General features: G+C 32.2%; 1 protein-coding gene across 3 annotated transcripts in view; it reads right to left on the reverse strand.

The window, feature by feature from the left end:
* The window catches only part of LOC118197561 (uncharacterized), a 205,911-nt gene that overhangs the window by 15,700 nt on the left and 166,652 nt on the right, over positions 1-23,559 (reverse strand). The window contains exon 4 of one of the 3 annotated variants that reach the window (XM_085812351.1): positions 17,354-17,605. The exons of the other annotated variants lie outside the window; for them this stretch is intronic. Coding sequence (XP_085668477.1) covers positions 17,571-17,605 — 35 coding nt within the window. The 3' untranslated portion in view covers positions 17,354-17,570. Of the gene's footprint in view, positions 1-17,353; positions 17,606-23,559 lie in introns of those variants that run through there. 3 annotated transcript variants of the gene reach the window in all.

Consider the following 23,559-nt stretch of genomic DNA (forward strand, 5'->3'; position numbering starts at 1 on the left):
AATTCTATTTTTTGAGTAAAGGTCCTTTGCATTGTTTGGATTGTTTTCTTAATAAAAACTTTAATCTCGTAGAAAATTCAAGTGAGTGTGTTAAGAAATTCACATTTGGAACACTTTTCAGAATCCGAAAATTAACTTTTTTTAAAAATTCCAGGAAAAAATTAAATAATCTAAAACTGTTTATAATTTTCTCCTTTTAAAAATATTTCTAAAAAATTTATATTATAAGAATAATTGTTCTTTATATCGAATTAAAATCACTCCTCGTCCTTACCGCTGGCTGAGTGGCTAAGACCGATGAGTAGTGGTAGTTCCACCTTGCTTGAGTGCGAACAGTTTAGCTGCATAGTGTTTTTTAGGGAATTTCCTCATGTGTACGTGAATACGAGAATTAACAAATTGGCCTACGAAGGCATCCTTTCCCTTAGGCAGACAACTCTTGTGCGTTGCTATGTTCAAATAACCTCAAAGCATTCCTATTTTATTTCATTCTATTTATTTAATTATTTAGAAGCTAATACAATAAGTTTCTTTATGTAAACATTTGCTACAGTTTTCGAAACATTTGCGCAGAACTAAAGCAAAATAATAAAGAAGTGTGAGAGAACAAAAAAAACTGCTTTTTATGTTTGATTGCATTATATCTAACAATAATAATAATACTTTAATAACGACAAGCGATGATTATATACTAGCTACAGTTCGTAAATGGTCTCATGCTAAACAAATTAACATTTCCTTTAAATTAATTCAAAAATACAGATGCATTGTTCAACACCGGAGAAAGTCAACACTAAATAAATTATACACTCTCTCAAAACCCAATAGGAAATTAAAGTCTCAAAAGATTTCGTATCCCTTTGTTAGAAATTTTACTTTTTACCATAGTTAGTAATCATTTATTATCATTTATTCATACTCAGTAATCATTTGCGCTTGGGAATTTAATAACAAACTAATTTTAAAGACAAAATGCATAAGCTAAAATTTTAATTTATTGCTTTTATCCTTAGTAATCCCGTTTTCCATAATGCCATTGTTAGTTATAATAATTATATTAAAAAAGTCAAAAATATTAACTCAAGGTTTCCATACGTCATGTTTTTCTAGCCTCTTTCTTTTATATAAAGTCTTAGAATAAATAATTTGTTTAAGTAAATGAACAAACAACCTTTTCGGAAAACGGCATATTAAAGACAATGAATTTTCGAGTATTTTAAAGTTTAATGTAATTAAATGAAGAATAGACAACTTCATGCTAGTAAAAAACAATTTTCAAATAAATACCACTAGAGAAAAGGCTTGAAAGAGGCGACTATTTTGTATTTTGTGATTTCAATTGTTTTCGGACACTTGAGTAAAATAAAAATTAACTTAATGGACGATAATCGTTTTGATTAAATTATTCAAATGTTGTCTGAAGACAAGCACTGTTAAAATCACTTAGAAGGAAAAATTCGATGCTTTTTACATATATACATAAAAAAAGTGAGAAAGTTTATCAATGAATGGCCAAATTAATAATTCTTAGACAAAATTGACGAAATTCATAATAACTAAGATGGGTGCATTATCAGTACATAAAAGGGAGGCAATCTTAAGATGGAAAAGTATATGAATAGCAAGCAGCCTTTGATCGAAAATGTATTACTAAATTTTAAAAATTATTATTCATGACATTGCTTGAATTAAAATACTGGTGTTCAGAAAAGGGAAGCAGTATATGAAGACCTCAACTTCAAATGTGTTGTCATTTTTAAGAATTTGAAATAATAGAGTATTGCCATGAAAATGCATCTATATGCATTCTTTGAGATACAAGTTTTATAAAGCATTCAATCGTATAAATTTTGAATAATGGTAATCCATTGTTGTGTTAGGTAGTTGGCAACCATTTTCAACGCCGAGGAAAATTCATTTTTCATAGAAATAAAAAATGTCTCGTTCTTTTTTTTAATCCTCCCATTCTTTTTTTCGCAGAAAAACATAATTATATTTTGATTATCTGAAAATATTCGAATTTAAATAAGGCAGACTCAATAAATTTTTGATTGGAATAATTTTTATATGTATGATTAGTCTACATAAATTTTAATTAAAATAATTTAAAGAAATAATCTATAAAACTCTAAGTAATTTTCTTTTTTTACCGCATGCTTTCGTATTGTAAATTGAAGCACTTAGCGATTGGGACATCCAGAGTTCGAATCTCGACGAGGGAGTCATTATTTATTCACGTTTCCTGCTCCGAAACAAACTTAACGAGAAGGCATATCACCGGCTTAATAGTAAAATCACCACACACTGGTAATTCATTCTGCGTAACATGTTATGTGAAGGGGCTGTCTATTAGACGTTTTTGTGGAATTTTCCATCTGTAACGAGGATAAGATCCAGTTTCTTTTAGAAAGTACTTCACGAAGACATCCCTTCTCTTTGGCAGATAGCCCTATCTGTTTTGCCATAATCAATAAAAAGTCTAATTCGTTTCGAAACACATTTATGATAAAATCATACATATATTTATTTTTACAGATATGTATTCATAAATAAGAAAATAATTTTAATCGGTCTATATTCTGTAAATATTTTCTAATATGATCGTTCAAGTTGCATCTCCTCAAAATGGCCTTCTGCAAATTATATTCTAATCACATGCTCATTTTAACATTTAGGTTCCAATACCAAAATAATATAAGTTTAGGTATACTATGAAAATAGCCTCCCAGACGGGAAAGTGGTTAGATACTTTTACTGAAGTACCGAAGGGCCCGGGCTTGAATCCCAGAGAAGGTATGGATGTAAACTCTCTCTTCCTTCATAGGAAGCAACGGTAGCCCACCTGTTAGGTGCCTCCATAACAAAGCACTTCATGTCTTAGGCCGGACCAATAACTATATAACGGCTAGCACCCGCCACTGGGAAAAATATTATGATAATAAATATCTCTTTTTCCATATTATGATGCTAATAATCCTCCGTCTGAAGATAAAACAATGAATTATTTATATTTTTCATTAATTTTGCGTAATAAATAATTTATTTTCTTTTTGAATAGAACTGATTTTTTAAAATAAAAATGACGGAGGGCTGTCATATACCGTAAACAGACGGTTTGGGGCATTGCGGAATTAAATCTAATTAAATGTAATTTAAAAATTTAAAGTAGTTACAGGGTGGCATTCATTAATCTGTATGGATATTATTAAATGCTACGGATTCGTAGAAAGTTACTTAAAAATAACTAAGTCACCTGAACAGGAAGACTTCAAACTTGATATAAATGATAGATTTCCAGACAAAATAAAAGCTAAAAATAAATCAGGAAAAATGCAGACTTCAGCCTAAATTCTCCTTAACACGCGAGGAATATAACATCACGAATTCGCGCGCACATCATAGTCCAAAGCAGTCTAGTTTTCTGAAAAACTGTCCGAATATTACCAAATTGGTGAAAAATCGTCAAATATAGCCAAGGCTCGGCAAAATGAAGTTGCTCGTATCTCTGGTTCTATTTGAACTATCTTTCCAATCCCAACCTTAATCAGTTCAGAAATGAAAAATAAAAATTTAAAAAAAAACTCTAAAAGATAACACATACATCAAACACGCAAATATAATTGTCAACTAAAATTTAAACAAAATTCATGAAACATTTACATGAATTTGACGTATAAGAATCAATCCAATAAATAAGTAAATAATAACAAACCATAACACTACAAAACTACATCAAAACGGAATGCAAACAAAGAAACGCAACTGTTTAGGTAAATGTGCTATAAAATGTAGAACAAATGGATACATTTTATCTCTAAGAAAATCGTAAGAGAACAGAAAATATGTAATCATCAAAGAAAAGAAAGTTAGGAAAATTCTAACTGTAACAGAATTCAACGGATAACACGCGAACTGAAAACTCATGTTTCAGGAATTCACTTAATATTTTGAAGAAAAATTTACATTTGTTATGATCACTATTTTAAAATTGTTGTTATTCTTACGTCTGACTATTTGATTCAATTAGTTTAAGTATGTGATTAGAATTAAGAAAATTTTATTTTCTTAGTAAACATTACCTAAATATCTAAAAATCAATATTCTTGAGTAAATCTAATTTTACCGTTTCAAGATTCGATAACAAGAATCCTTTAAATTATGCAAATGGATTAAGAAAACGGAATTCCGCCACGAAATACCAAAGCAAAAAATTAGTGTTTCTTAATTAGTTTCTTTAGTAAGCATTAAATAATAGTATGATATTCCTTAGTTTTTAATTGGAATTTTTTTAACATACTGAAATGTTAGGAGAAAAAACTCAGCATGGCGTGGCCATTATAACAACGAAGTTTCTTCAATCAGTTATTTCGCCTATGGGAACGTGTTCCCCTAATCTTTAACAAAGTTAATTTGAACCATTACACTTTCTTGTTCAAACAAGATTAACTTAATTACTGCATTTTGCGTTTGATTGAAGCTAGCGCAGAAAAAAAAAACTGTTTGTGTTAGACTGTAAAAACTCTTTCCTTGCTATTAACCATTTCTAGGCTTTCTGCCGTAATGTACTTTAAAGTAATTAATCAATTAAAATCTTGTTACTTGATGTTCAACCTCATTAAAAAAATTAAATGAGCAGAATATCGTAATCTATGAAGTTTATTATAACTATTAGCTTATACTGTCGTATAATCATTGACGCATGAATACGAAGCATTTTTTGCCTGAAGATAATGGGAAAATCAATAGTTAAGAAATGTTATTTAATGTTTTAAAAAGAACTTTATATATTTGTTTGATAAGAACGCTTTCAAAATTAAAATATCTTTAAAATAATTAAACCTCAATTTCTTTCAATCAAATTATAAATCAGAAAGTGAAGGAATCGCTTATTTGTAATGAAGCAAATAATAATAACTTGAAAACAATGGAGTATTTAATAAAGTTATCTTTCAACAATTATAATATACAGCAAGACATATTAATGATTTTAAGCGTGCAAATACATACAATTCAAAAGGATGGGAAAAAGTATTTAACACGTCGAAATACTATTTCAGCAGATATTACGATGTACGTTATCCATACATTAATTTCTAAATATTTCTATTTATCTCACGTTTTAAGATTTTGTTTCTCTGTTTTATTAACTCTTTTTCAATTTACGTTCTTATTATTATTTACAAGAAATTTAAACTAGAGGCTTAATTCATTCGAATACAAGAACTGTTAAGATAAGATTTATTATTTCACCAGAAATGAGTTTAACTAGCGCCCTCCGAACTCTTCACAAACACGATTGATTTAAATAAAAGCAATTGTTAAATTAATTGTGAAATGTTAATCTTTCATTGGATGTTTAAAAACTGCTTTATTTGAATCAGAAATAATTCCATACGTAGGTGTTCTTTCCAGGTTTTATTACCATTTATGAGAATCGTACATAAAGTGATTGATACAAGATACTAATTCCTTTGTTAAGTATTTTGCTTTTATTATCAGCCTGCGGGTGAAACCTCGTATTATGTTATTACATTAATTTATAAGCTAAATATTTAATTGCTAGTTTTGCATTCGAAAATCTATTGAATTTAATGAGACAAAGCTGCCAAGGATACGGCATACGATGAAATGCGCTGGAGGGCTGCCGGGATGTCGTAAGTTGGGGCAAGACAATTCGCTGTTGTGACAGAGCTGAATGTGCATGGTAGTGTTGTCAACAGCCTATGAAACCATTACCAAAGGGACCACAACCCCTGCAGCAGACGTAAATCTGCACGCCGGAGGATTACCACAACGGCACAGATGATCGCTTCTTGTTGCTATGTGAAAGACGCCGCAGCTAATTAACTACATGACAGTTGTCATCGCATCTTTCTGCTGCTTCAGGACGGCCCATATCCCGGTAGACTCTGTTGGGCCGACTGCGTAAAGGTGGACTGTATGCCCAACGACCTATTTTGTAGGTTCCTTTGCCCCCATCTTATGCCAGAGCGTGGTTAAATGGTGCCTGTGTACATCGCAGTTAGACACCAGAGTAGTAAGGCCACGTATTCTTTACGAATTAGGCTCGATTTAGCATCCAGAACGATTCCCGGAGTTCAGTGATACGGCAAGAGCCAGGGACAGGTGACAGGTGAGGGAGGAGAGGGACACATGTTGTCTAAAGTAAGCAAGAGTATGTTCTACGCCCTCTACTATCCAAAACCGGCAGTTCCCGAATCCAGGCCTGGATCGGGAATGCGTGAAATCGCATGAACAGACGGGGACCTGGATGATATCACATGAATGCGTTATCTGCATGAATATGTAAGCATTAGCTGCTAGAACGCAGTGTTGATGCTCTTGGGCGCACGTTGCCATAATTCTTAAATACATGAAATACTAATAATAATAATGATAATAATTCTTAAATATATCAAATACTTGCAATACTATAAATATAATCCGTCAATTAAATACATTAGTACATTGGACACATGATTAAGTTTCATTGATATATTAGTTATGTACTTGAGAGCAGGATTACAGTAAGACACTTGAATACATTAAAGCTGTTTACATTTATTGTTTGGGAACTTGAATTATTTGAGTACTTACATGCGTTGATATAATAGATACATGATTATGTTCTATGAACACTGTTTAAACACTTGACTACTAGTTATATACTTCAATACTTGGTTATATATATATATATACAATAACTATTCTTGGATACATAAAGTAACTATCTATCACAGTTTACAAAAAATACGGCACTTGAGATAGGGTCTTGGTGCTGCGAGTGGCATTGGGTTGTCTCTATATTAAAAGCCGCTTCCTCGGCTAGAAAATTAGCGAACTCATTCCACACATATCCTGCTTGTACTTTGGTAGCGAGCTCATTCCACACATATCCTGCCTGTACCTTGGTATAATGCAGGGTGATAGTCATATGCGTGTTGTTGTGAAGTAATTGTGGTATGGAATTTACTGGTTGTGAAGAATGGGAAGAATTGCGGGTCGCTAGTAGCACAGATTGGTTGTCTGAGATTATATGTATATTTCGAAGATTTTTGTGCAATGACATAGCAAAATGCTTGCTCCAAGACATCTGCCTGGAAGATACTGTTATGTTTCGCGAGATGCCCCTTCCAGTGATATGTCTGTGCAGAGTTGGTGAGATGGACTAGGATACTTCCTACACTTGCATAAGATTTTTAGCCATCTGTGAAGATGGCTGAGGTTGTCTCTGAATAGCTGTGCTGTATCAGTATGACTTTGATGCATTTTCCTCTGTCTTCTAGATGGTTTGGTACGCAGTACATCATAGGGCAAACTCTATCGGTGCGAATGGGCAGCCATGGTTGGTAATTTCTTGTTGCAGATGGATTAAATTCGCTAGCACTGCCTTTTGCTCAACGCAGATGTCTAGGGGAAGCAGTCCAGTGAAAACATTGAGCGCATCTGGGAAAGTTGTTCGGAAGGCTGTGGTTATGGTGAGGACAAATGGGCGTTGACTGAGAGTAGCTGTTTAACTTTGCGTCCTCCCATTGGTGACAGCGGAGTAAGTAACCATTTTTTCAGCTACTGTTTTATACAGCAAATTTTGAAAGTGAGGTTTCCTTCTCCAAATGGCGCCCTACATTTGACTTCCAGACTGGATTCTTCTCGAGTAGCACGGTGCATTTGGTCTCGGAGAATGTTAATTTAATATTGTGGCACAGAAATGTGAAGATGTTGCATACTTCCTTACCACATTCCTCAATTTTGTTTCGAGTATTCACTCTAATTACAGAGGTGGCGTTATATGCATACACTACTAGTTTTGCATACGACGACCAGGGCTGCCTGATCACTTGGTTGAATGTGAGGTTCCAGAATACTGGGCCTGCACATGATCTTTGAGGTCAGCCTCTGACATCTGGTTGCAGTATGATGCCATTGTTGTTAGAGATGAGAAGTTACCTGTCCGCAAGGTAGTTGCAAAAGGTCTTGTACAGATTAGCTGGACACTGAACCTCCGTTGATGCCTGCGGGATAGCAGTTCACCATAGGGAGTCGAAGGCTCCTTTTAGATCTAGGGAGATGACATCTGCGTGCTGTTTCTACTCTCTCTTGCTTTGAATTGCCCTTTGTAATTCTGCTAGTGCACGGGTAGTGGATTTCCCTGCTCTGAATCCAAATTTACTTGGACAAAAGCAATTTGTGTTTTCTATATGTTGTTTCAATGTACAGACGAGCAGCCTGTCTTCCCTAACGCAGAAGGAGTAAAGAGAAGAGGATTCTTGGTTCTTTATATTTCTTAGCGAAAGCGACAACTTGAACCAGGGTCACGTTATCGGTCACCCGATATGGTCGAAAGGAATCATTTTAGGATAAACGACTTCCATGGGCTGGGGTAGCAACAAACAGCCGCACCGACCGCTACGTGAATTTCAGCGGTTCCATCACAGCAGTCCGATATAGCACCGAAATTGTGCACCCTCTTGTGCGTCCTTGTATCGCTGCAACGCCTATCGACGCGATATTCATGGGCGATAACGTCCGCCTGAATAGAGCTCGAGTGCTGTGGAGCTATCTGCCTTGGCCTGCTAGATCACCGGAGCTGCATCCCATAGAGTATCTGTGGGACATGTTCGAACGGCAGAGGTCACAGCTGCCGTGAGGCACCCTCCACGACTTCCGATATGGATTACTACAGGAATGAATGTTACTGCCACAACACATAATCAACGATGCTATTACCAACTTGCCCCGCCGTTGTCACGCATGTATTTCAGCTGGAGGTTATCATTCCCGTTATTAGTGAGATGATTCCATTGCATATCCTTCCCAGCATTTGGTCTTTCATGATGTTATGTTACGAATACATGTGCTTTCGCATGTCTTTGCTTTATTGTTTGTTATGTTGTCTAGTAATGCGACACTAAATTCTTGGATCAATTTCACTCATATAAATTAAATAGTTTTATTCCATGTTTTGCCTCTGCTGCTTTTTCTTGAGCAGGAGTGTAATATAGATTGTTTTCTATGTTGGCTCTAGCACACAGTCTTTTAATTATCAAAATCCATTCAAACAGCGTTTCTTTTGCTTTCATTTTAAGTTACGTTTGTAAATTATATAACTGAGTAAATCTACATTCAACTTTAAATTCCTTTAATAATACATTTTTGAAAGCATTTCATGAATAAACTTTTAATTTTCTCTAAAGAATTTAGCCTTACTTGCTAGTGAGCTTTTGCATAATATTAATTTCAGTATATCACTTAATTTCATTACAAATATCTTCAAAATTCGCAAATCATTTATTAGCATAGTTGTAATGAATCATTCATTAGCACAGTTAGAATATATACCAATATTTGGAATTATTATTCTCAATTATATGATTCAGACTGATTGATGAGTTGGAAGTATCTGAAATCGGAAGTTACACATGACACTATTTATTCCCTGAAATTAGATCATTTGTGTCAGCATCTACTTCTGCGTCGAAAATTTCATCATCAGGTTCATTATTATGAATGATATTCTACCATAATATGTTTAGGACACATACACATGTCATAAATCTTTGAATTACTTCTGTTTTTGAGACTTCATTAAAAATGCCTAAAACATTATATATAGTTTCTAATTCGCTTAGCCAAACATGTTCTTAAGTAAATTGGATTTTAGTATCATAATCGGCATCTTTATGTTAAAAGCAAATCCATAGAAATTATGAAGTATATTTTGATCCTTACAATCATCGAAGCTTCCTAAAATAATTTTGTTTGAACAAAGTATATCGGACGTTTTGCCTATTTTAACTGCGACTTAAAATTTTTGGATTTCAAGTTTTATGCTCAAAATATGAACAAATGAACTCACGATCTCAATATATATTGGAGGGATGCTTAACCGGTGGTACGCAAAAAAAAAAAAAAAAAAAAAAAAAAAAAAAAAAAAAAAAGGTTTTTAGCTAATAAACTCAAAAATAAAATACTTCAGCATCCTGTTTAAGTTTTTTTTTCTAACACTCGTAAATTTATGCGATCTGAGCTTTGTTCAAGGTCAATAGCCACTCGTGTAATCCGATTGGAATTTCACAAATATTCTTTTAACCATAGGCATAACAAATTTGTCATTAATGTTTTTAAAAGGAGTAATAGAAATAGATTTTGTATTTAATAGGAAATTAATATAAGTTCCTATAAAAAGATAACAGTGTCTAATTAATTCTTTTAAAGTTGATCGATTTATTAAGCATGTCTTTAGTTTATGCCGTCACCATTTCCACGACCGTATTACTCTATTTTCAATTTAAATAATTTTTTTTACGTTGATTTGCTGTCTCTAACAGCAGGTATTTTGTCTTCTTGTTGCTTGGAGTTCCTTACTTCTCTACGCGATTTGAGAATATCGTCATTTTTTTGAAGACCTCGTATCATATTGTGCATTTAAATATTTGAAAAAAAAATAATGAAACAAACTTATAATTTAAAAATGGAAAAGTGGCTAGGATTAATTCAATGTATCCAGGACAATCTGCAAAGAATATTCTTCTGGGAACTCAGAGACAATCAGAGACTTTTAACTTTATAATACAGTACTGATCTGATAATTGCCTGTGGCATTACACGCTTTTAGAGATTACGATGCATTTTTCTATTAATATTTTAATTAGTTGTTAAAACTGTATCTGAAGAAACAAATCTGTGTTTGTATTAAAACTAGACCTGAATAACAAATAATTCTTTAATTTTTAACAAATGTTATTCCTCATCTTTATTCAGTACATACAAACTTTATTTTTGGAATTTAAATTTAATGTAATTTTCATTAAAAATTATTCATTTTTTATTAAAGATATGAATTAATTAGAAAATATGAATATAAAAACATGTTTTAATCAGGATTTAATTTTCTTATTAGCATACATTAAAAATAAGACATATTACGATCAGAAATATTTCAAACGCAGATTAAGAAAATTACTGAATTCGAAGTATTTAATAACTTGACAATTTTACGCTTTGCTGTTACATTATGAAAAGCTAATTCATCGTATTACATGGAAAACTCAGAAACAAAGAACAGTTTAATAATCTTTTATTTTTTACTAGCCTAAATAATTTAATTAAATAATGATATTTGTCTCAAATGAAAAAGCCTTTAATTCAGCTATGATCCTTTTTATATTATTTTTCCTGAATGTTTTAATTTCTTTCACAGGTTAATTAATGGTCTTGTAACCTCAAGAAATCTATGTAATTCACTTCGCAAATTTGAGGTAGTAATTGTGTGAGTTCGCAATATTTTTTTGTAAGATTTGAAATTGTTGAGAAAAGATTTATATTTATATAAACATCATCTACTTAAAATAAGTCGCATAATTTGACTAAAATGTTTCTTTTCGGAAACTGCTATCAGGCTTGCGCAGAACTAAAATACTAAAGAACCAGTGTGCCGTATTAACCGTATTAACCATACTTAAAGATCTAGTGTTTGCTGAATCTATGAATATTTTAAAAAAAGAAAACACTAAGGAAAAGGAATCAAAAAGTAAAGTAACATATAACCAAAGTAGTCATGAAAAATGTCTGTAAACTCCTGTCTTAGCTGAACAATTTGTTTATGCCATATTAGCAAAAATATGTTATGTGAAGGAAATTATATCTGTGAAGGAAAAAACTTCAACTTGTTGTTAATCTGATAAAATTATTGGCAAGGCACTTCTATAGCATGAAATTATTCAAATGCGTTCAAGAACTGAGAAGCCATTAGCTAAAGGGGTCCAAGAAATAAAAATGTTGGGACACAGTTTTAGATCTTAAATGGTTTATTCTCTCTTTTTAGATCTTAGATGGTTTTCGTTGCAGTTTAGTATTGTCTCAGAATAGCATAGGTACAGGTAAAATGTGGCGAGGCTCCACATCGACACCATTGATTGTACAGGTGTAGTCTTGTACCACCTTAATTGTGCAGTTCCGCCCAAGTTTTGATGAAAATCACCTGTGAGAATGGTCCTAGAGTCCTTGATTGCTCTTCCCTACCAATAAACCACTAGAGAGAATTTTTGGCCGGCCACTATTTTAAGTATTATAATACCGCTTGCAAATTTCATACTTACAAACACGTCTTCTCAGGGATTCTAACCCGAACCCATTGATGCTGTCTCTAACCCACTATGTTACTTAGCGTGGCATCGTCTTATAGCAGGTTCAGGTTGAAGCGCAGCGGACACCTATTGGTTAACCATTGACAATATATTGTCGAAGAACATCGGTACGCCTTTAGTTCAGAGAAATGCTGACATATAAATAATAAAGTAATAAATAATAATGATGTTGTGTTTTCATAGTTGCATGATATTGATTTGCTATTTACAGCAGCATACGCTTTTATAGCCACTTATGTTTGTATAGCTGCATAATATTGAACAAACCATAGTAACAATTTATTGCCAAGTTAAAAACCTGGCAATAAATTGGTGCTATGATTTGTTCCTTGTAGGGAAGGAATAATGGTGAATGATTTTGATCATGAGACCACTACACAAAATGTATTATCTTCTTTAGAAGCAAAAAAGCGCCCTCAGAATTCAGAATTCCCTTTAAGGGAATTCTAAATTTCCATCTTCCCCAGCTATCACATTTAGCTGACTTCCCATTAATTGTAATAATACGTAGCAGAATGAGTTTACGTCACATTCTGTTGTGAAGAAATTAAAATACATTGAATTGCATGGTTTTGTTCTGATAGGTGAGTTCGAGAAGCAAAAGATTGACAGAAAACGTAACAATTAAAAGAATTCTCGTCATTCCAGTCTAGACGATTACAACACTTCTGGCGCTAGCACCCTTCCTTCCTAATCCGAGTACTGATCGAAACGAATGGTAATACTGACATCTTGAAAGTTCTAGGTTAATCCTATAAGTAGAGCCGAATACAGTGCAAAAGTATAACTGATAATCTATGTTATTATTTAAGAAGTTAGATCGAAATAACAGCAGAAAAATAGTTATGAATCGCCCAGTACATGAGGCGTTACTTAAAACAATTTCAAAATATGCAAGGTAAACATCACGGTACATACAACAAGTAAACTCTGATAACAAACACTCTCTCTCTCTCTCTCTCTTGTATATATACGTACCTGATATGACTTGATATGATAAACAACAATATTATAAAAAAATTTCTTTATAATAAACGAGCCTATTTTCTTAAAATATGTATTTATTTTAGGCACAGCATTATTTTGAATTAAATATAAATATCTCACATTATAAGCATAAAAAAGCATAACAGCTTACAATAATAGGCGTATATGATCGAACACACGTCCATAACTTCTCATTTTTTCGCTAAGTTTCACATCTGTATGTAGCAATGCAAAGAGAAAGACATCAGGTTACACGCTTACAAGACAGAGCTAAATTTAAGAAGAGTTTTTCAGTGAATGAAATTTCGAAAGGTTCTTAAGTTTCTCATACGTCAGTATGCAAGTATGCAGCAGTTCGAAATGTTTTCATTAGTTTAATTATTCTACCAGAAAAGTTCTCAGTTAACAATCTCAAGTTAAAGTTTCGCTGAAATAAAACCAGCGGAATAGATATGTGACAAAATAATAATATATCTATATATTTAAATATTTAGACAAATTAATTATGTTTCTTTACCGCAACATGGATTCACAAAAATTTAATGAGGAGACTTTGAAAATGCTAAACCTTTTATAAATATAGTTTGTAAATATGCTGCTGAATTGCTTCAGTGTAACTCATCTTCCTTGTAGCATTACGTTTATTTAGCCAAGATTTCAAGTATGCCGAGTACTTAAGTCGCAGAAATAAATCTAGCTTGTTCTATTGTACATTATCCAAGATCTGCGAAGTGGAAATTCTTAAAATGACTCTTCAGTGTCGCATTTAACAAGATTAAAGTGCTTTCCTTTGACTTGCAAGCGCGACATTGTATTTATTAATGGAACCTTTCCAGGTCGCACCATGAATAAATTATTTACTAATTATAAGACCAGGACCATGCGAAATTACCTTCCTTGGAACGTAATTTTCAGTTTATAATTAAGCAGAAATTACTTTCGTGCAGTTTTAAAATTTTAATCTTTTACAGAAATTGCTTTTGGAGCATTAAGTTTGAACGTCTGAAATAGAAAGCTGGCCAGTCGCAAATGACTAAAAGGTCGGCCATGACTAAAAGGATCTCATTAAAATCTTTGTGCACACACATGCACTCATGTATGTCATGAAACAGGAATAAGACGATTGATGTTCAAAACTATAAGACGTAATAAAATATAGTAGAAGAAAGAATCTTTATAATACAGCGTTTGTTGGAATGGGAAATGTGGACCCAAAAATATAATAAGTACGAAGAATATGGAAAAAGAAAAGTCTGTTTAATCACGAATATGTACAAGAAATACTGCTTAATATTTACAAGAATTATTCAAATGAACGACCAACAATTTCAATATATGTATCACAAACGAGGATCTCGTCTGCGAGAATTTGACTGACTGTCCTGAAAAAAACCTTATTGCCAGGTATAGCGTTGATACTGCAGAATCGGGAAGTATGTAACGTGCTGGGCGTCTTTAGATTATGCCAAATCTCTTCGTCGTTGTTGCGATGCATGTGTTACAACTAGTGACAGCTCATTTCAACAGTTCTCCAAATATCAGATTTGGGCTTTCAGATGCCCATATTCGCAGTATGATTACGTCATTCGAAACTGGATGGCTCTAGGTGCCGTTGTTTTATCACAATGCAAGAAACATACAAACATTTATGCAGATTCTTCATTATTTAATTTCTTTAAATATAATACAGGGCTCTAATATTTGGTGGCAAGAATTCAAAAAGTGATTCGCCGTTTATAGTGAATCAACGCAAAACGCGAAAACGAAATTAATATTTCTTTTGGGCAAATTGCCCCTTTGCTCTAATAATAATATGTGCAATGTTTGGCAATGCTATTTTTATTTCATATTTTGTAAATCTTATAGAATTTTTATTAACAGACTGTCCGCTTTGAAAGAGAGCAGTGGCAACATTTCTCGAAATAAATAAAATCGAAATCTCAATATAAACTTACTTAATAATGTAAATAATGATAATTAATAATATAAAAACTCTAAACGTAATTGGTAACAAGGTAAATAGGGCCTTTACTGCTGCTTCTGTACTATACACTTCATTATAATTCTTTTACTTATGAAAATATTGATTTCCTTCCAAAAAAGATTAAAACCTGATACTTAGGAGTAAATAAATATATATTTAAAATAAGTGAGTACATAAGGTATTCTCTTAAAAACACATTACATATAAACGGCAAATATTTTCTAACTTAAAGTAACTGAACTTTTAAATATACACGGAAGGCACCGAATTTATTACCTTAACAAACTGTAAAATATTCAAATTCGATTCCACAGGAAATTTATTACTTAGCTATGAAACAAGCACTGTTACAGATTCATAGTGCTCTTTATTAAGGTCAAAGAATCGATAAAGCACAATTTTTGAGTTATGTTTACTAAGCAAATATTTGCACTTTAGGAAACAGCAAATAGAAACGTAAAGATAATTCACATTAATTACAGCTCATAAAATTAGCGTATATTATAACTGGTATTCTTTGTTAAAGTAATCATTATGCAGGAATTTAGTTTGTAATTCAGCTAATCGTACATAAATTACACAAGGAATGAATTATAGTGTAACTGTACCTGTAAAAATATGAAGTGCTAGGATAGAATGATTTTGTCCAGCCGTGAGATAAGAACTTTATGAAAAGGTATCATGCAATTTATGAAATATAACGAAAAATAGGGAATAGCGTACAGTTAAATGATTTACAATGGAACAAGGAAAACTGGCTCATATTCACGTACACATGGGAAAGCAACCAAACCTTCCGTGCAGGCAGTCATTTATCGGAGTGAATAGCTATATGATTTCAAATAAAATATTGAAACACTGAAATGAATTGAAAACATCACAATGCACAATCTAGTATTTATCTAATTCTCGAACAGGAAATGTAAGTAAATTAGAAAGAACGCGGTACAATTTCATACGCAAAAACAAGTTAATAAGATTTTACAGTCTTTTGTAGGAGTTGCCAAAAGAATTAAAAAACGCGCTTTAAAACATATATAACATTATATAAAGGAAATATACGGAAAAATAATATTTTGTTTCTTTGAATTATCATTAGAAATACAATATTTAATTGCAATATTTAAGGAGTAAAAATACAGCAAACCATACTTTTGAATGTACGTATATCCCAACCTGAAATTAATTAAATCACTTTCTGAGCTATTGATACTTTTAAATTAAAGATTAGTTCAAACCCACATTTAATAAATAAATGTTTTTACGAATATTTTAAAGAAGTCTTTACATACAATTGCCGTTCAATAATTACTAACATTATTTCAACGTTTTATGATATTCTGCTTCATTGATAAGCAGTAATGTTTTCGGCTGTTATCCGTTTAAGATTGACTTTGATATAATTTAGCCCAACTATTATCTGCGAATAGATTATCTTAACGTAAGATAATTAATTATCTTTCACCAGAATAATTTTAATTCGCAGAAATTTACTTTCTACTACATGGTTATTCCGTTTATGTTACTTCTTTCCTCTTAAAGTCTCATTTTCAGCAGTTTGCTTTTACCAATTGCTTGTTATGCAGTTTTCTTTTCATAATTCTGTTTTTATTCTTGCTGTCGGATCCCTCGTCTATATATCTTTGTGATGGTACTGCGGAAAGAAATCCCTTTCTAGCTCATTTACCTTAACACTTATTTGTCGAGGTAGCGATATTGCTTTTTGTAAAAACAAATGCATGTTAATGCACAGAAATAACTTTTAGTGAAGCAAGACAAGTAAAAAAGTTAAATTTTCTCCATCGAAACCAATCCAGGAAAATATACGGTAAATGTTTTTCTCGACAAGAGTTATTTATTACATTACTTTGAAAAGGTGGATCTTTATACATAAACTTAAATCTGAAGCTATAATAAAAATTGCACAATTTCACACATTTCACCATCAGTTCAAATTTTTTATTTTCTCAAAGTATCTGTGACTTCTCTTGTCATAACATGTCCTTTGACGATTTGCTTCCATACCTGACTCTGATGAAAATTTTAGAAACATAAGCAACTTTAATTTCTGTTGATTGATGGAAAAACTTATTTTTAATACTGATATTTCGTAGACACAGATTATGCGCAGTGCCTCCATAATGCATTAACACAACAGAGAATATCATAGCCATATAAGGGCTAAGCAGTTCAAAATTATTCGAGTTGGTATTACAAAGTATTCTCAGATGCACTAAGATCGACAGCAAGGATATAACGAACTGATTCTGTAGATGTTAGATCTTGTTTCGAGACGTAAAACGAATGTTAATTATATATAATGTTAATACGAAGTTAATTTAAATAGCAACTTGAAGTTCCTTACTTGTTCTGAATTTGGGTCATCCACTTTCTGGTTTGACATGATAACTATGTACAACACGAAATCACTTTGTAGATGGGTGAAAGATGTCTTAGCCCGAAACGTAAGAGCGACTGAGCAGCAGGTCTATAAATATACAAGCAGATGAAACAAGGGAACATAAATGGAAAATGAAATGCTCAAGAATCAAAAATGTAGCAACGGGAATCGGGATAAAATAAGCAACATTTAGCTAAGAAAAAAAATGTTTGCCATCGAAAATATAATATTGCCCGTTTATGCCAATTCTTGTTTATTTTTTATCGTTCCTTAACGTTTATCCAAACAACATTAGTGTTACGTAGAAAAAACTATTTATTTTAACTTTTAACTCCTCAAACTGACTAAACTGGTGCCACAACAACAACAACAAAAAAAAAAAAAAAAAAAAAAACTAATCTAAAACTCAACTCAGTACTTACATAATCAAAACTAAAGTGCTTATTTAATCAAAACTTTTAAATCTAAGAGACATCAAAGAAAGATATCCTCCCTGGTGTTTTGGTAAAAACAAAGATTACAGATTACTTCTTTGTTTTTACCAAAACCTAAATGCAAAAATACACTTCCACAACAAAATCTTTAACACGCTATCTCTCACTAAATTAAAACTAATTTAGATCTCCAACCTGAAAACACATAAATTTCAATACAACATCTAGAGATAGCCCTAAACCCTTAATATTTCAAATACCACACAGATCTCTTCAAACACCAAGGAAAGATACAATCTCACAATTAAGAAGTTTGTTCATCAAAATCAAAATAAATTCAGTAAACCGATTCTATAGTCACCAACCCTAAAACTGATTTTTTTCTTTTCCTACTACCGCAATAGGAGTACCCAGGTTCGAATAAAATAACCATGTTTCCGTAAGGATCACATGGGTGACCTTCAGTAGACCACAATTAATACACAAAAGAAACATACAATATTAAAGATAATAAACACATTTATTGAAAATTCCCACACATTATAATTTAAGATAGCTGGCCCTACAAAAATCATTTAAATGTTACTCATAGTTTTTTTCCATTATCAATCTCATATTTAACATTAATCCATTAATACAAAAATCATAGTGAAACACGTCACAGTTCTTAATCATTTTAAACAGGAACTCAAGAAGATTCAACTCATTTATAAAAGCTAATTTAGAATAAATCACTTAAACATTAAAACAAAGATTCACTTCCTCCAATTAATTCAATTAACTTCTGACTAATTTAGTAACAGCAAATATTCAATTTTTATCTACCTAACATGACAGCTCTTGCTTTAGTATTAAACATTTCCAAATTTAAAAAGATTAATTTTCAAAATAAAACACCAATGAAAATATAAAGTCACTCACGAAATCAGCGTTCCACATTTGAGAGACTCAGGAGCTCAAATGTGGAACGCTGGATCCAGTCACAAATCGCCGAAAAAATAACTGCCAAATCTTCATCGTTGTTTTCAGGAACCAGACCTTTTTCATACTTCCAGTACTAACATCCGTCAAGCAGCATTTTAACTCAACAAAAAATAATAATTATCAGCCTTCCTTTTTATTTCGAAGACCCTCAGAAGATAACGGAAGGAGATTGACAACAGGAGATGACGACTTCCCTCTTTTTTCATATTTTCCAAAGCAAACTGGAACTTCAGCGCGAGCAGTCTCTTTCCAGCCATGGAAAACGTCAGAGACATGATTCAGACACTGGACCTAGCTCCAGATCCTTTGCCAATAACGCCGAAATTTAACCGCAAGGAGCCCGCGACGAGCTGGGACCGGTCACCGCTGTCAGTGCCACGGAGATCACCAATATTAACCGTAACCGCGGTCGCCCCCCAAGGGGTCGCCGGGTAACGCTCCTCTCCAAGTCTATCAAACTGGACCAAATCTCCTTTTCAGTCCAATCATCCATCTTGCCTCCCGTGCAACGGCTTAAGAAAACTTGGTTGACACTCACCAAGAAACGCCTCAAAATCACTATTGTCTCAAACAACACTAAAATTAAAAATTCAACCATTCTTAAGGAAACTTGGACTCCCTCTCGCCAACTAGAAAAAAAGGTAATAAATAGCCTCTAATATTCTCAGAAATACAGAACTTAATACAAGATGACGGACCCTTTCTTTCCCACGCAACAGAAGAATGTTTCCAACCTATAACTCTGTCAAGAAATCGCCGCGCCTTAGAACTATTCGCCTCTGAACGAGCAAAACACGTGTTTCCAACCCCCGCGAAAAAGAGGAAAATGCAGCTGGACAGTGACCTCTATCCTCCAAAGAAGCCGACTCGTGAGAAACGGAAATACAACCGCGCCCTTTTAACTGTAACACATATTCTGCTAAACTTAAGGGAGCTTTGCCGTAAAGTTTACCAATATTAAATATTATACATTAATTTAAAATAAGCTCAATACAAATTCATTAAACACAGTAAAATAATATAATTACTAAAAATACCTAAATTTAAACAAATTTAAATTTAATTGTTAACAAATACGTATAAAAATAAAAAAGCAAATTTAAATCCTAAAAAAAAGAAAAAAGCCAAAATAATTTTTAAAAAAATGTGCAAACATATAAAAGATTTAATACTCGAACTAATGTACAATATCATTTAAATTCAGAAGCATAAGCAAATCAAGTGCAAAATCAATCCATGAAAATAAATTTATTAATTTAATAAATTTAAATTAAATTAAACATTTAAAAAAATGCATATGTGAATGACTGTTGAGTAGGCAGGTGACAGACTTATTAAGGGGAATTTGCCTCCAAACCTAACTCTCCAATCATTCAATTCGTGTTTCTCATTCATGCAGGCAAGGGTAAAAGTCAAAACCAAAAGTAATTCCAATAAAGTGGTTCCCTTAGAAATTAACATTTAAGAATTAAAGTTCGAAAAGGAAAATACTAATGAAGTCTTTTGAGAAACAAGCAAGTAAAGTCAAGAATTAAACTTTTTTTTAAATTAATTTTTTTTAAATTAATTTTTTATAAAAAAATAATCTAGAAACCAATGTATTTTAGAAACCCTTGTCTACAGAACCTCCCCTACACGAATATGCAAATCAATAAAAAGAAACTAAAAAAGAACTAGACATAATCCATATAAACCAATAAGAAACAAAAAGAACTAATTCACAATTTTTAAAAAACAAATATATATTTAAAAATATAATTTCATACTTAGAAAATACTTAGATACTACATAAAAAATTTCAAAAAATACTTAAAGCAAGTAAATAGTAAGTTTTAATTCTAACTTACCTACTATATGAGTGTTGGGGTCTGCAAAAGTGTTGAAAAAGAGAAGTAAGTGTGTTCTTCAAATTATATAGATGGCGCTTATGTGGGTAAAGTTGAGTGTCAAGCTGCTATCTTTGTTATAGTAAATTTTTTTGTAAACATTAATATTAAAAATTAAATTAAATTAAATTAAAAATAAAAAATCCTAAAGGTAGAAATTATCAATTTTTTAGGGAGTTAAGAACTGAGCCAATCAAGAGATGTAAGCTTGCTTAAAGGAAGTGGTATTGTGAATAAAATGTAAACTGTTTGTAATGTGAAATGTGTGTTCTGTTGAAAAAGTGTGTAAAAATTGTTAAAAAAAATACTAAAAATACCTTATGCACAGTAAAATAACACGCAATAATTATACACAACAACAAATACATACGTAAAGTTTACCAATATTAAATATTATACATTAATTTAAAATAAGTTCAATACAAATTCATTAAACACATTAAAATAATATAATTACTAAAAATACCTTATGCACAATAAAACAACACGCAATAATTATACAGAACAAAAAATACATAAGAATTTTCCATAACATTAGGGGAGACTGATCAGTGGTTTCATAACTTGAGTCATCGGTTTGATGTCCTGATTGCCTGCACATAATATGATGCAGTATTCGAATCACATGTTGAGGTGTATTTCCATATTTTGCTCTATGTTAATTTTGATTTCTCATTTAAATATTTAACTCTCAGTTAACATGCTTCAGTATTGTTGAAGATAAAATTTACATTGATATTAGGCTATTCTATTATTACTATTATTTCAATGCATAAATTTCGAGTAAGTCTTTATCTGGTTTACTGTCTCTCTCTCTCTCTCTGTTAAAAATATAAAGCTTTAAGGCAAACATTTTGTGATAGTTAAAACTCCTTTTACTAAACTCCGAGGAGGAAGACATGTTTCGCTTTCCTGTTGTGATAAATTAGAAATAAATGTCAGTACCACTTATACACCCTTTCTGTTGAGATTTTTAATTGCTAACTAGCATAATATTTATCATATTATATTATATTACCATTATCATTTTGCTTCTCCTAACACCTTTACTATTTTAGTTGATTTAAGCCTTGCTATCCGAAAGTGCTCTGGAAAGTTCAGGACCTGAGCGAAAGCTTCTGGGCTGGTTTTGTCTCGTAAATCTCATATTTTTGTGCTTTACATTTTATTCTAAGCTTTATTATACCCGCAAGCTACAATGACTAATTTCTGTTATTATACAGGTTATGTAAAAGCTAGTTTGACGATCCAATTAAAAGGTTCACTTTAATATTCTTTTACGTCGGAGTTAATTTACTATGAGATCAAGATAGGCCGATAAGTGTCCTGTCAGTTTTCACCGATTTAAAGTTTAATATTTAAGGTAGTTAGCATCTCCGTAACTTCCTCAGTCAATGCTGAGTCAATCCAACCTGCTCTGAGTGTATGCCTAGAGCAGAATATATTTGAAAGTATATACATCTAGTGTTAAATTTTTAAGGTTATCAAAACATAACAATAGGCTAATTAACATGAAACTGTTCAATAATAGTAAAAGTTAATTTAATATACTTATCGCAGATGATGACATATATATATATATGTATGCAATAAACATGCTGTCCTGTTCGGTATGATTGTTAGCAATGTTGGCTGTCACATGGTTGCGGCTGTGTTAGGAACTTAATACAAGGCGTAGATAGTACCTTCATAGAATGGAAGGAATCTTAAAATATCATAGGCGACAGAAGAAATAGGTCATAGCCAATAAACGTCACTGTCTTCCCTCTCAGCCATGACGAACTCATGAACTTGATAAATATTATGTCCAGCGTTTTCTAGGCCTGATCTAATTATGTTTATGAGAGGGTTAGTAACAACAACACAATAAATGTACATTAACCTTTTCCTGGGGGCTGAGACACGTATATACAATGCGTTCACGTTTTAGGATTCTAATTGTACCCAAGCTTAAATCAATGTCTTTCAAACCTTACTAGACTGACAAGCGAGTTACTATCCCAGCCTGGATTAAGATGCCAAAGTCATTAAATATGGTTAAAACAACATTTGCATTAAACCTTTACATAAAGGCACAACTTTTAGGCACAAATGAAATTCTACCAGAAGCGGATATTTAATGTAGCATGCGTTGAAATACTGATTCAAGTAACGCACTCGGATACTACATAAAATAATATACTTAAGTTGACTTAGCTATTTTAAAAGCGCATTTTAACGTCGGCTAGCAAACGGCTAAATCCCATATAACCTTTGAAAGAGCTAGTGATAAGACGTAAGCTGCTGTTATTCCATACTTTCTAACTGTAAAACATTTAAAACCCTCGATTTTATATTAACAATTAATCTGAATTTCTGGTGAGCACTATGGAAGCAAGAAGTTAGAGTAAAGGTTTAAATCATAGTAGATTGGTTAATTAATCTAAAATCTTTACAGCTTCATCGAATAGCTCAAAGGATTATAGTTCGCTATGGAGATTTACAATTTGCTACTTAATTTGGATGAAGTGGCAGAACGTGTCTTCTTGTTTTTCTTCTTCTTTCTGCCTGAACACTGGACAAAATGGCTCCAATATATATCAAATTAATTAGAGGATTAATTACGTAGAGAACAATATGATGATAATTAATGTATCACAAGAGTTTAATTCAGGAATATTCATGTATGCCCAGCTGCGGTAAGACAGCTTCCTTGCAACGCGTGGGTAGGTTGCCAGATTTTGCCCGAAATCTCCAA

Source organism: Stegodyphus dumicola, chromosome 3 (genome assembly GCF_044657685.1).
Source record: "Stegodyphus dumicola isolate Sdum_Otavi_A_Nest chromosome 3, ASM4465768v1".
Classification (NCBI taxonomy): Eukaryota; Metazoa; Arthropoda; class Arachnida; order Araneae; family Eresidae; genus Stegodyphus; species Stegodyphus dumicola.